The 14,607-nt window shown below is 52.6% G+C and overlaps 1 protein-coding gene across 1 annotated transcript in view; it reads right to left on the bottom strand.

Annotated features, from left to right (window-relative positions):
• Positions 1 to 17: 17 nt before the first annotated feature.
• The window catches only part of ZC3H4 (zinc finger CCCH-type containing 4), a gene marked incomplete at its 3' end in the record, with an annotated part of 28,113 nt that continues 13,523 nt past the window's right edge, over positions 18 to 14,607 (bottom strand). The window contains exons 7-11 of the mRNA XM_064701351.1: positions 7,951 to 8,049; positions 6,458 to 6,569; positions 5,596 to 5,705; positions 2,651 to 2,955; positions 18 to 271 (exon numbers count right to left, since the gene is read on the bottom strand). Of these exons, the coding sequence (XP_064557421.1) occupies positions 18 to 271; positions 2,651 to 2,955; positions 5,596 to 5,705; positions 6,458 to 6,569; positions 7,951 to 8,049 (880 nt within the window). The remainder of the gene's footprint in view (positions 272 to 2,650; positions 2,956 to 5,595; positions 5,706 to 6,457; positions 6,570 to 7,950; positions 8,050 to 14,607) is intronic.

Raw genomic sequence — 14,607 nt, 5'->3', positions numbered from 1 at the left:
CCCCCCCGTTTGCTCACCTGGCCCCTCCCCCCCCGCGGGCGGTTCCATCTCCAGCCCCTCCGGGGGGGGGTAGAAGGCCCCGCCCCCTCCGGCCGCCCCTCCCCCCCCCGGGTAGAAGGGCGGGCCCGGGGGGGGCAGCCCCGGGTGGGGGAGGGGCGGGGCCTCCTCGAACCCCCCCGGGCCCAGCTCGGGGGGCGGGGCCAAGTCCGGGGGGGGGAGGGGCGGAGCGCCGGGGGGGCCGGGAAAGCGCGGGGGGGGCGGGCCCGGGTGCCTGGAAGGGAGAGAGAGACAAATGGGAAATTATGGGGGAATAATGGGGGGAAATGGGAATAAAAATGGGGGAAATTATGGGGGGAATAATGGGGGAAATGGGGGGAAATTATGGGGGGAATCATGGGGAAAAAGGGAATAAAAAAGGGGGGAAAATGGGAATAAAAATGGGGGGGGAAACGAGAATAAAAATGGGGGGAATTATGGGGAATTGGGAATAAAAATGGGGGAAATAGGAAAAAAATGGGGGGAATTATGGGGGAATAATGGGGAAAATTATGGGGGGAATAATGGGGAAAATGGGGGGAAATTATGGGGGGAATAATGGGGAAATTGGGAATAAAAATGGGGGAAATTATGGGGGGAACAATGGGGAAAATGGGAATAAAAATGGGGGAATAATGGGGGGAAATTATGGGGGAAATAATGGGGGAAATGGGGGGAAATGGGAAAAAATGGGGGAAATTATGGGGGAATAATGGGGGAAATGGGGGGAAATTATGGGGGAAATAATGGGGAAAATAATGGGGGGGAAATGGGGGAATAATGGGGGAAATAATGGGGGAAATGGGAAAAAAATGGGGGAAATTATGGGGGGAATAATGGGGAAAATGGGAATAAAAATGGGGGGAATAATGGGGAAAATGGGGGGAAATTATGGGGGAAATAATGGGGAAATGGGAATAAAAATGGGGGGAATAATGGGGAAAGTGGGGAAAATTATGGGGAAATAATGGGGAAAATGGGGGGAAATGGGGGGAAATTATGGGGGGAATCATGGGGAAAATGGGAAGAAAAATGGGGGGAAATTATGGGGGGAATAATGGGGAAAATTATGGGGGGAATAATGGGGAAAATGGGAATAAAAATGGGGGAAATTACAGGGGGAATAATGGGGGGGAAATTATGGGGGAAATAATGGGGAAAATGGGAATAAAAATTGGGGGGATAATGGGGAAAATGGGGGGAAATTATGGGCGGAATAATGGGGAAAATGGGAAATTATGGGGGGAATAATGGGGGAAATGGGAAAAAATGGGGGAAATTATGGGGGGAATAATGGGGAAAATTGGGGAAAATTATGGGGGAAATAATGGGGAAAATGGGGGGAAATTATGGGGGAATCATGGGGAAATTGGGAATAAAAATGGGGGGGAAATTATGGGGGAAATAGGGGAAAATTATGGGGGAATAATGGGGGAAATGGGGGGAAAAATGAGGTAAAACCAGGAAAATTTGGAATAAAAGGGGGAGAAAATCCATGGGGAGGTTCCAGGTGTGTTTTGTCTGAGTGCCAGCTGTGCCCAGGTGTGCTTGGTAGTGCCCAGGTGCGTTCCCCTGCCCCCCAGGTGTGCCCAGGTGTACCCAGGTGTGCCCAGGTGTGCCCAGGTGTACCCAGGTGCCCCAGGTGCCCTCACCTGACGCCCAGTTTCTCGGCCAGCTGCCCTGTGGCTGTACCCAGGTGCCCCCAGGTGTGCCCAGGTGCCCCAGGTGCCCTCACCTGACGCCCAGTTTCTCGGCCAGCTGCCCTGTGGCTGTACCCAGGTGTGCCCAGGTGTGTTCCCCTGCCCCCCAGGTGCCCCCAGCTGTACCCAGCTGTGCCCAGGTGTGCCCAGGTGCCCCCAGCTGTACCCAGGTGCCCCCAGGTGTGCCCAGGTGTGCCCTCACCTGACGCCCAGTTTCTCGGCCAGCTGCCCGGTGGCTGTGCCCAGGTGCCCCCAGCTGTACCCAGCTGTACCCAGGTGTGCCCAGGTGTGCCCAGGTGTGCCCTCACCTGACGCCCAGTTTCTCGGCCAGCTGCCCTGTGGCTGTACCCAGGTGTGTTCCCCTGCCCCCAGGTGCCCCAGGTGTACCCAGGTGTGCCCTCACCTGACGCCCAGTTTCTCAGCCAGCTGCCCTGTTGCTGTACCCAGGTGCGTTCCCCTGCCCCCCAGGTGTGCCCAGGTGTGCCCAGGTGTGCCCAGGTGTGCCCAGGTGCCCCAGGTGCCCCAGGTGTGCCCTCACCTGACGCCCAGTTTCTCGGCCAGCTGGCCAGTGGCTGTGCCCAGCTGTACCCAGGTGTGCCTGGCAGTGCCCAGGTGTGCCCAGGTGTGCCCTCACCTGACGCCCAGTTTCTCGGCCAGCTGCCCAGTGGCTGTACCCAGGTGTGTTCCCCTGCCCCCCGGGTGTGCCCAGGTGTGCCCAGGTGCCCCCAGGTGTGCCCAGGTGTGCCCTCACCTGACGCCCAGTTTCTCGGTGGCTGTACCCAGGTGTGTTCCCCTGCCCCCAGGTGTGCCCAGCTGTACCCAGGTGCCCCCAGGTGTACCCAGGTGTGTTCCCCTGCCCCCCAGGTGTGCCCAGGTGTACCCAGGTGCCCCCAGGTGTGCCCAGGTGCCCTCACCTGACGCCCAGTTTCTCGGCCAGCTGCCCCGTCGGCCTCACCACGATCTCGAAGAGCGACGGGATCTTCTTGAAGGGGTCCTGGGGGGGCTCCAGGGGGGGCTCGAGGGGCGGCCCCGGGGGGGGGAGGGGCAGGCCGGGCGGGGGGGGCAGGGGCAGCCCGCGGGGGGGGGGGGGGCCGCGGGGGGGGGTGGGCAGCAGCCCCACGCCCGGGGGGGGCTTGGGCAGGGGGTCGATGCCCTGCTTGCGCAGCTCCTGCAGCTCCTTCTCGTCCTGCGCGCCCGCCTCCGCGTCCTCGGCCAGCATCTGGGCGGGAAAGGGTTAAACCGGGGTTAGATGGGTAAACTGGGATGGATTGGGTTAAACCGGGAGAGACTGGCATGGAATAAACTGGGATAAACTGGGACTGAGCCCGCCTCCGCGTCCTCGGCCAGCATCTGGGGAGGAAAGGGTTAAACTGGGGTTAAATGGGTGAACTGGGGTTAAACCGGGGTTAAATGGGTAAACTGGGATGGATTGGGATGGAATAAACTGGGATAAACTGGGATAAACTGGGATAAACTGGGACTGCGCCCGCCTCCGCGTCCTCGGCCAGCATCTGGGCGGGAAAGGGTTAAATGGGTAAACTGGGAGGGATTGGGGTCAATTGGGATGGGTTAAACTGGGATAAACTGGGACTGAGCCCCGGCCTCCGCGTCCTCGGCCAGCATCTGGGCAGGAAAGGGTTAAATGGGGTTAAATGGGTGAACTGGGAGGGATTGGGATGGGTTAAACTGGGATAAACTGGGATAAACTGGGTTAAACTGGGATAAACTGGGATAAACTGGGACTGAGCCCCGGCCTCGGCGTCCTCGGCCAGCATCTGGGCGGGAAAGGGTTAAACCAGGGTTAAATTGGTAAACTGGGGTTAAACTGGGGTTAAATGGGTAAACTGGGATGGATTGGGTTAAACCGGGAGAGATTGGCATGGAATAAACTGGGATAAACTGGGATAAACTGGGACTGAGCCCCGGCCTCGGCGTCCTCGGCCAGCATCTGCAACACAAAGGGTTAAATGGGTAAACTGGGATAAACTGGGATAAACTGGGATAAACTGGGACTGAGCCCCGGCCTCGGCATCCTCGGCCAGCATCTGGGCGGGAAAGGGTTAAACTGGGGTTAAATGGGTGAACTGGGAGGGATTGGCATGGAATAAACTGGGATAAACTGGGATAAACTGGGACTGAGCCCCGGCCTCGGCGTCCTCGGCCAGCATCTGGGCGGGAAAGGGTTAAACCGGGGTTAAATGGGTAAACTGGGAGGGATTGGGGTCAATTGGGATGGGTTAAACTGGGATAAACTGGGATAAACTGGGATAAACTGGGACTGAGCCCCGGCCTCGGCGTCCTCGGCCAGCATCTGCACCACAAAGGGTTAAACTGGGGTTAAAATGGTTAAACTGGGGTCAATTGGGACGGACTGAACTGGGATAAACTGGGACTGCGCCCGCCTCGGCATTCTCAGCCAGCATTATCCATCCGCACCCAGGTGTGCCCAGGTGTGTGTATCTGTACCCAGGTGTGTGTATCTGTGCCCAGCTGTACCCAGGTGTGCCCAGGTGTGCCCAGGTGCGTTACCTTGTCCAGCAGCTGCCGTGTCTCCTTGCACAGCGGCGCGTGGGAGAACATGCAGTGCCCAGGTGTACCCAGGTGTGTGTATCAGTACCCAGCTGTACCCAGGTGTACCCAGGTGTGTACCCAGGTGTATCTATCTGTACCCAGATGTGTGTATCAGTACCCAGGTGTGCCCAGGTGTTCCCAGGTGTGTGTATCAGTGCCCAGGTGTGCCCAGGTGCGTTACCTTATCCAGCAGCTGCCTGGTCTCCTCGCAGAGGGGCGCGTGGGAGAACATGCAGTGCCCAGGTGTGTGTATCTGTACCCAGGTGTGCCCAGGTGTGCCCAGGTGTGCCCAGGTGTGCCCAGGTGCGTTACCTTGTCCAGCAGCTGCCGTGTCTCCTCGCAGAGGGGCGCGTGGGAGAACATGCAGTGCCCAGGTGTGTGTATCTGTACCCAGGTGTGCCCAGGTGTGTGTATCAGTACCCAGGTGTGTGTATCAGTACCCAGGTGTACCCAGGTGTGCCCAGGTGTGCCCAGGTGTGTCACCCACCTTGTCCAGCAGCTGCCTGGTCTCCTCGCAGAGGGGCGCGTGGGAGAACATGCAGTGCCCAGGGCAGGATCTATGTGTACCCAGGTGTGCCCAGCTGTACCCAGGTGTGTGTATCAGTGCCCAGGTGTGCCCAGGTGTGCCCAGGTGTGTTACCTTGTCCAGCAGCTGCCTGGTCTCCTCGCAGAGGGGCGCGTGGGAGAACATGCAGTGCCCAGGTGTGTGTATCTGTACCCAGGTGTGTGTATCAATACCCAGCTGTACCCAGGTGTGTGTATCTGTACCCAGGTGTGCCCAGGTGTGCCCAGGTGCGTTACCTTATCCAACAGCTGCCGTGTCTCCTCGCACAGCGGCGCGTGGGAGAACATGCAGTGCCCAGGTGTGTGTATCAGTGCCCAGGTGTGCCCAGGTGTGGGTATCAGTGCCCAGGTGTGCCCAGGTGTGCCCAGGTGCGTTACCTTATCCAGCAGCTGCCTGGTCTCCTCGCAGAGGGGCGCGTGGGAGAACATGCAGTGCCCAGGGCAGGATCTATGTGTACCCAGCTGTACCCAGGTGTGTGTATCTGTACCCAGGTGTGGGTATCAGTGCCCAGGTGTGCCCAGGTGTGCCCAGGTGTGCCCAGGTGTACCCAGGTGTGCCCAGGTGCGTTACCTTGTCCAGCAGCTGCCTGGTCTCCTCGCACAGCGGCGCGTGGGAGAACATGCAGTGCCCAGGGCAGGATCTATGTGTACCCAGGTGTGTGTATCAGTACCCAGGTGTACCCAGGTGTGCCCAGGTGTGCCCAGGTGTGCCCAGGTGCGTTACCTTGTCCAGCAGCTGCCTGGTCTCCTCGCAGAGGGGCGCGTGGGAGAACATGCAGTCGTCGCCGTTGATGCAGAGCCCGGTGGTGTGGAACAGCTTGCAGGGGAAATCCCGTGGGAACGTCAAGGAAACTTCCGGAACACCAAACCCCGCCCAGGGCCGGGTCAGGGTGAATTTAGGGCAATTTCGGGCAATTTAAGGCCGATTTTAACCTGGTTTTGGGCTCACTGAAGGCCAATCCTGTGTCAGTTTTAAGCCCATTTCCAGACGATCTAGTTTTAACCTTATTTCACTCAATTCTTTGGCCAGTTTTAAATGGATTTTAAGCCGATTTTAGGCCAATTCTGGGCTCTTTCATGGCTGAGTTCAGACTGGTTTAAGGCAAATTTCAAGCCAACTTAGGGCCTGTTTTAGGGAACTTTCAGGTTGGGTTTAGCCCGGGTTTATCCCGGTTTAAATGAGGATATCGTGCATGTAGGGGCAGCTCTCGGGGGCAGTTTTAGGGATGGTTTATCCCAGGTTCAGGGATGGTTTATCCCAGGTTCAGGGATGGTTTATCCCGGGTTTAACCCGGGTTTAGCCCGGTTTACATGAGGATATCGTGCATGTAGGGGCAGCTCTCGGGGGCAGTTTTAGGGATGGTTTATCCCAGTTTAACCCGGGTTTATCCCGGTTTACATGAGGATATCGTGCATGTAGGGGCAGCTCTCGGGGGCAGTTTTAGGGATGGTTTATCCCAGGTTCAGGGATGGTTTATCCCAGGTTCAGGGATGGTTTATCCCAGGTTCAGGGATGGTTTATCCCGGGTTCAGGGATGGTTTATCCCGGGTTTAACCCGGGTTTAGCCCGGTTTACATGAGGATATCGTGCATGTAGGGGCAGCTCTCGGCCCTGGCGCAGTAGCCCGTGATGTAGAACTTGCAGAGCTCGCGCTTCTTGGGCAGCTCGATGTCGTGGCTGAAGTTGCAGTGGTCACCCTGCAGGTGAGGGACAGGTGAGGGACAGGTGAGGGACAGGTGTGACACAGGTGTGACACAGGTGTGGCCCAGGTGTGACACAGGTGTGACACAGATCGCAATGTGTGACACAGGTGAGACAAAGGTGGGACACAGACGTGACAGAGATGGGAATTGTGACAGGTGTGACACGGTTGAGATGAACGTTGGACACAGGTGTGACACAGGTGTGACACAGATTGAAATGTGTGACACAGGTGAGACAAAGATGGGACACAGGTGTGACACAGGTGTGACACAGATCACAATGTGTGACACAGTTGAGATGAATGTTGGACACAGGTGTGACACAGGTGAGATGAAGGTGACACAGGTGTGACAGCTCAGACAGGTGACACAGGTGAGATAAAGGTGACCCAAATGTGAGCCAGGTGTGAGCCAGGTGTGAGCCAGATGGAAACGTGCCACAAGTGTACAGGTGTGACACAGGTGAGACGCAAGTGTAACACAAGCGTGACACAGGTGAGATAGGTGACACAGATGGGAATGTGTGACAGGTGTGACAGGTGTGACAGAGGTGTGACACAAGTGACATGGGTAAAATGAAGATGTGAACACAGGTGTGACCCAGGTGAGATGAAGATGTGACCCAGGTGTGACACAAATGGAAATGTGTGACCCAGGTGTGACACAGGTGAGACACAGGTGTGACACAGGTGAGACAGGTATGACCCAGGTGTGAGAGAGATGGAAATGTGTGACAGGTGTGACACAGGTGTGACACAGGTGAGATGAAGATGTGACCCAGGTGTGACACAAATGGAAATGCGTGACACAGGTGTGACACAGGTGAGACACAGATGGAAATGTGTGACAGGTGTGACACAGGTGTAACACAGGTGTGACACAGGTTGAGACCCAGGTGAGACACAAAGGAAATGTGTGACACAGGTGTACCATGTGTGACACAGGTGACAGTAGGACCCAGGTGTGACACAGATGGACCCTGCGTGACCCAGGTGTGACCCAGGTGTGACCCAGGTGTGACCCCAGATGGAAATTGTGACCCAGGTGTGACCCAGGTGAGATAAAGGTGACAGGTGGGACACAGATGGAATGTGTGCACAGATGACCATGACCAGTGTGCCCAGGTGTGCCCAGCTGTGCCCCCAGGTGTGCCCTCCCCAGGTGTCCCTTACCCAGCTGTTGCCCCAGGTGTCCAAGGGGCCCCTCAGGTGTGCCCCAGGTGTGCCCCAGATGTTTTTTCCCCAGTTCCCCCAGTGTGCCCCAGGTGTGCCCCTCCCCAGTGTTCCTTCCCCAGGTGTGCCCCAGGTGTTTCCCCCCCCCAGGTGTCCTTACCCAGCTGTGCCCCAGGTGTGCCCCCTCCCCCAGGTGTCCTTACCCAGGTGCACCTGCCCTCCACGAAGTATTTGCAGATCACCTTCCCCTTCTTGTCCGAGGGCAGGTGAGCCTTGTCCTCCCGCCGGTACCCGCCCCCGTCCTGGGGGAAAACGGGGAAAAATGGGAAAAACCAGGAATTCGGGGGGAAAAAAGGGAAAAGAAATGGGAAAAATGGGCAAAACCAGGAATTCGGGAAAAAGGAAAAAATGAAAAAAGGGAAAAAAGGAAAAAATGTAAACCAGATTCAGGAAAAAAGGAAGAAATGGGAAAAATGGGAAACAAATGGGCAAAACCAGGAATTCAGGGGAAAAAAAGGGAAAAGAAATGGGAAAAATGGGAAACAAATGGGCAAAACCAGGAATTCGGGGGAAAAAAAGGGAAAAGAAATGGGAAAAATGGGAAAAACCAGGAATTCAGGGGAAAAAAAGGGAAAAGAAATGGGAAAAATGGGCAAAACCAGGAATTCGGGGGAAAAAAGGAAAAAAAGGGAAAATGGCAAACCAGATTCGGGAAAAAAAGAAAGAAAGGGAAAAATGAAAATGGCAAACCAGGAATTCAGGGAAAAAAGGAAAAAAAGGGAAAATGCAAAACGATTAGGGAAAAGGAAAAAAATGGGAAAAAATGGGCAAAACCAGGAATTCAGGGAAAAAAAGGGAAAAGAATGAAAAGGAAAAATGGCAAAACTGGATTAGGAAAAAGGAAAAGAATGGGAAAATGGGAAAAATGGGCAAAACCAGGAATTCGGGGAAAAAAAGGGAAAAGAAATGGGAAAAATGGGAAACAAAATGGGTAAAAAATGGGGGAAAATGGGAAAAGAAATGGGAAAAAAATGGGAAGAAATGGGGGGAAAAATATGGGAAAAACCCCAAAATGGAGATTTTTTTTGGGATTTTTGGGTTTCTGGGCAGGATTTTTGGGAATTTTGGGGGAATTTTGGGTAATTCGCACCACCCATGTCCTTGAAGCTTTTTAGATTTTTTGGGTTTCTGGCAGGATTTTAGGGAATTTTTTGGGGATTTTTGGGATTTTGGGGCACTCACACCCAAGTCCTCAAAGCTTTTTGGGATTTTTTGGTTTCTGGCAGATTTTGGATTTTTGGGATTTTCGGCATCCCAGCGAAGTTTTTTTTTGGTTTCTGGTGGGATTTTTGGAATTTATTTGGATCCGCCTCACCCCCACTTCCTCGAAGCTTTTTTGGGTTTTTTTAGGGGGTTTGGGAGATTTTTGGGGATTTTTGGATTCCAGGCACTCACCCCCATGTCCTCGAAGCTTTTTAGATTTTTTGGGTTTCTGGGCAGGATTTTAGGGAATTTTAGGAATTTTGGGAATTCCAGGCACTCACCGCCATGTCCTCAAAGCTTTTTAGTTTTCGTTTTGGCAGGTTTTGGGAACAGGATTTTTGGGAATTCCGAATTTGGGGAATTTGGACCAGCACTCACACCCACACCCTCGAAGCTTTTTGGGTTTCTGGGTGGGATTTTTGGGAATTTTGGGGGGATTTTGGATGATTCCAGGCACTCACGCCCACACCCTCGAAGCTTTTTGGTTTTTTTGGGTTTCTGGTGGGATGGGATTTTTGGGAAATCCTGAGGGATTTTGGGTTCTGGAGGATTTTGGGGAATTTTGGGTGATTCCAGGCACTCACCCCCATGTCCTTGAAGCTTTTTAGATTTTTTGGGTTTCTGGGCAGGATTTTTGGGGATTTTGGGGCACTCACCCCCACACCCTCGAAGCTTTTTGGTTTTTTTGGGTTTCTGGGCAGGATTTTAGGGAATTTTGGTAATTCCAGGCACTCACCCCCATTCCTCGACTTTAATTTTTGTTTGGCGGTTTTTGGATCACCCACCTGACTTTTTGGGTTTCTGGGCGGATTTTGGGAATTTGGGATTTGGATCCAGGCACTCACCCCCATGTCCTCGAAGCTTTTTGTTTTTTTGGGTTTCTGGGGGTCAGGATTTTAGGATTTGGTGATCAGGCACTCACCCCATTCCCTCTGAACTCGTTCCTGGGCGCCTGCCAGAGTGGGGGCTGGCCCCACCGGTGCTGGACGGAATTGGTTGGGATTTGGATTTGGATCAGAATGGGAATTTGGATCAGATTTGGGGTTTGGATAGTTTGGGGATTTGGGCACCACCGATCCTCGAATTTGGGTTTGGGATTTGGGACAGGATTGGGGATTTGGGATGGATTTTGGGATCAGATGAATTTGGTCGGAATGGGAATTTGGATCGATCTGGGGATTGGTCAGAATTGGAATTTGGGAATTTGGGATTCCCAGATCCAGGCCCCCGGCCCCCTCCGTGGCCACCCCGGGGACGCAGGGACCTCGGCCTGGAACGGGATTGGGGACGGATTGGGAATTTGGGGATCAGGATCTGGGGATGTGGGATCAGGAACTGGGGATTTGGGATCAGGAATTGGGGATTTGGGATCAGGAGTTGGGATTTGGGATCAGGAATTGGGAATTTGGATCGGAATGGGAATTTGGGATCAGGAACTGGAATTGGATCAGGAACTGGGATTGGACAGGAATTGGGATTTGGATCAGGATTGGGAATTTGGGATCAGGAATTGGGGATTTGGGATCAGGAATTGGGAATTTGGGATCAGGATTTGGGAATTTGGGATCGGGAATTGGGAATTTGGGATCAGGAATTGGGAATCTGGGATCAGGAATCGGGAATTTGGGATCAGGATTTGGGGATTTGGGGTCAGGATTTGGGAATTTGGGGTCAGGATTTGGGAATTTGGGATCAGGAATTGGGTTGGGATCAGGATTTGGGAATTTGGGATCAGGAATTGGATTTGGGATCAGGATTGGGATTTGGGATCAGGAGTTGGGGATTTGGGATCAGGAATTGAGAATTTGGGATCAGAATTTGGGAATTTGGGATCAGGATTGGGGATTTGGGATCAGGAATTGGGGAATTTGGGATCAGGATTTGGGAATTTGGGATCAGGAACTGGGAATTTGGGATCAGGAATTGGGAATTTGGGATCAGGAATTGGGAATTTGGGATCAGGATTTGGGAATCTGGGGTCAGGAATTGGGGATTTGGGATCAGGATTTGGGAATTTGGGATCAGGAACTGGGAATTTGGGATCAGGAATTGGGGATTTGGATCAGATTGGGAATTTGGGATCAGGAATTGGGAATTTGGGATCAGGAATTGGGGATTTGGGATCGGGAATTGGGAATTTGGGATCAGGATTGGGGATTTGGGATCAGGAATTGGGAATTGGGATCAGGAATTGGGATGGGGATCAGGAATTGGGGATTTGGGATCAGGAACTGGGAATTTGGGATCAGGAATTGGGAATTTGGGATCAGGATTTGGGAATTTGGGATCAGGATTTGGGATTTGGGATCAGGATTTGGGATTTGGGATCAGGATTTGGGAATTTGGGATCAGGAATTGGGAATTTGGGATCAGGAACTGGGAATTGGGATCGGAATTGGGAATTGGGGATCAGGATTTGGGAATTTGGGATCAGGAATTGGGAATTTGGGATCAGGATTTGGGGATTTGGGATCAGGAATTGGGGATTTGGGATCAGGAATTGGGAATTTGGGATCAGGAATTGGGGAATTTGGGATCAGGATTGGGAATTTGGGATCAGGATTGGGAATTTGGGAATTTCAGGACTCCAGGCATCTTGGTGCATCTCGAGGGACATGTGGGGACCTCGGCCTGGAAATGGGATATTGGGAATTAGGAGTGGGATTGGGCTGGATTTGGGCTGGATTTAAACTGGGATTTGGGGTGGATTCATGAATATTGGGGATTTGGGTGATGGATTTGGGAATTTGGGATTTAGGGATTGGGAATTCTCTCACCACAACTCCTCAGGTGGGTTGGGCAGCGGATTGGGTGATTGGGGATCTTCGGCTGGATTTGGGTGGATATTGGGTAGATTTGGGTTGGGATTTGGGGTAGATTTAAAGGATTTGGGAATTTCTCCACGCTGGGTCTTGGGCTGGATTTGGGATGGATTATGGGATTTGGGCTGGATTTGGGGTAGATTTGGGCTGGATTTAGGCTGGGATTTGGGGTAGATTTAAACTGGGATTTAACATCCACTTTTACTGGGTTTGGTGGATTTGGGGTAGATTTGGGCTGGAATTTGGGGTAGATTTAGGCTGGATTTGGGGTAGATCTAGTTAACTGGTTGGGGTAATTTAAACTGGATTGGGGAATTTGGGCTGGATTTGGGGTAGATTTGGGCTGGATTTAGGGTAGATTTAAGATGGGTATTTGGATTTGGGAGATTGGGATTGGGAGTGGCTGGATTAGATTGGGATTTAATGGGATTTGGGATTAACTGGGATTTGGCGGATGGTGATTTGGGCTGGATTTGGGTGATAGGATTTGGGTGATTTGCTGGATTTGGGTAATTTGGGTAATTGGTGGAGGCAGATTGGCTGATTGGGTAGATTTGGATTTGGGGATTTGTGGATTTGGATGGGTAGATTTGGGCTGGATTTGGGGTAGATTTGGGCTGGATTTAGGCTGGATTTGGGGTAGATTTGGGCTGGATTGGTGATTTAGTGTTGGGCTGGATTTGGGGTAGATTTGGCGGATTTTTGGGGAGGTAGATGGCTTCACGTGGCCTGGGTCAGTTGCTGCAATGAGATTTGTCTGGATTTAGGCTGGGATTTGGGGTAGATTTAAGGTGGGATTTGGGCTGGATTTGGGCTGGATTTGGGTAGATTTGGGGAAATTGTGTGCTGATAGATCTGGGTAGTTTGGTGATGCTGGATTGTGGATTTGGGTAGATTTAAGATGGGCTGGCAGTTATGGCTGGCTGGATTAGGATTGGTAGATTTGGGCTGGATTTGGGATTGCTGGATTTGGCTGGTTGGTAGAATTTAAACTGGGATTTGGGCTGGATTTGGGGTAGATTTGGGCTGGATTTGGGGTAGATTTGGCTGGGATTTAGGCTGGATTTGGGGTAGATTAAATGGATTGGCTGGATTTGGGTTGGTAAATTTAAACTGGGATTTGGGGTTGAATTTGAGATTGGCTGGATTTGGGGTAGATTTGGGCGATTTGGGTAGATTGCTAAGGGGATTTAGGCGGATTCCTGGGTCTGGTTGTGGGCTGGTATGTTCTGGATCTGGCTGTTGGGGTAAATTACTGGATTTGGGGTAGATCGTTTAAATCTGTGCATTTGGGCCTGGATTTGGGCTGGATTTAGGCTGGAATGGGATGATTGGGAACTGGAATTTACCAGGTTGGGACGGATTATGGGAATTTAAGAGGGAATTTGGAAAAGCTGGATTTTCAGAAGCTGGGATTTGGGCTCAGATTTTGGGCTGGATTTGGGTAGATTTAAAGCTGCGGATTAGGCTGGATTTGGGCCAGATTTGGCGGAATTGGGGATGTAAGCCAAGGCCCCGACCAGGCCAGAATGTCCATGCAGAATCAGGAGCTCAGGATTGCCTGGAATTGGGGGATTTGGTCGAATTTGGGGTAGATTATGGGAATTTGGGCAGATTTACGATGGGATTTAGGCTAGATTTCCTGGGATTTGGGTGGATTTGCGGGATGGTTGGGGTAATTAAACGGGATTTGGGCCCGGATTTGGGGTAGGTATTGGGTAGATTTGGCTGACCCATTGCTCACGCTCCTGTCCCTGTCCCTGGTCGCCTGTCCCCTGTTGTCCTGTCTTGCCTGGGTCCGAATCCACCCAGCGCGCCGAATCGTCACGCTCTCGGCTCGGGTCACAGATGGAAACGGACACAGGGAATTCCATGGGAAAACGGGAATTCCAATGGGAAAAAAGGTCAGAATTCCTGGGGAAAATCGACGGAGATTCCCATGGGAAATCTGAATTCCAAGAAACCCAGGAATTCCAGAATCCCTGGGACAGGCTCAGAATTCCTGGAATATCCCAGGACAGGCTCAGAATTCCAAACCCAGGACAGACTCAGATATCCCGAGAATTCCCAGGACAGGATCAGAATTCCCAGGACAGGCTCAGAATTCCCTCAGGAATATCCCAGGACAGGCTCAGAATTCCCTGGGGAATTCCTGAAATTCCCAACCCCAGGGGATCGAATTCCCGAATATCCCAGGACAAGGCTCAGAATTCCCTTGGGACAGGCTCAGAATTCCATTCAGAAACCCAGGACAAGTCAGAATTCCTGGGAATTCCTGAAATTCCAAACCCCGGACCAGCTCAGAATTCCCGGGAAATCCCAGGACAGGCTCAGAATTCACCAGGACAGCTCAGAAATTCACCAGGACAGGTCAGAATTCCCTGGGGAATTCCTGAAATTCCCAACCCAGGACAGGCTCAGAATTCCCTGGGAATATCCCAGGACAGGCTCAGAATTCCCGGACAGGTCAGAATTCCCAAAACCCAGGACAGGCTCAGAATTCCCCGAAACCCAGGAAGGCTCAGAATTCCCATCAGGGAATATCCCGGAGAGGCTCAGAATTCTCTGGGGAATTCCTGAAATTCCCAAACCCAAGGACAAGGCTCAAATTCCTTGGGAAGGTTCAGAATTCCCAGGGGAACATCCCAGGTAGAAGCTCAGATTCCCCAGAGGAGCTCAGAATTCCATATGGAAACCCAGGAGATGCATCAGAATTCCCCTGGGATTTGGTCAAAATTCCCTGGGGAATTCCTGAAATTCCCAAAACCCAGGACA

This window comes from Zonotrichia leucophrys, unplaced genomic scaffold (genome assembly GCF_028769735.1).
Source record: "Zonotrichia leucophrys gambelii isolate GWCS_2022_RI unplaced genomic scaffold, RI_Zleu_2.0 Scaffold_544_34074, whole genome shotgun sequence".
In the NCBI taxonomy this organism is placed as follows: Eukaryota; Metazoa; Chordata; class Aves; order Passeriformes; family Passerellidae; genus Zonotrichia; species Zonotrichia leucophrys.
This window is presented reverse-complemented; position numbering and strand designations above follow the sequence as displayed.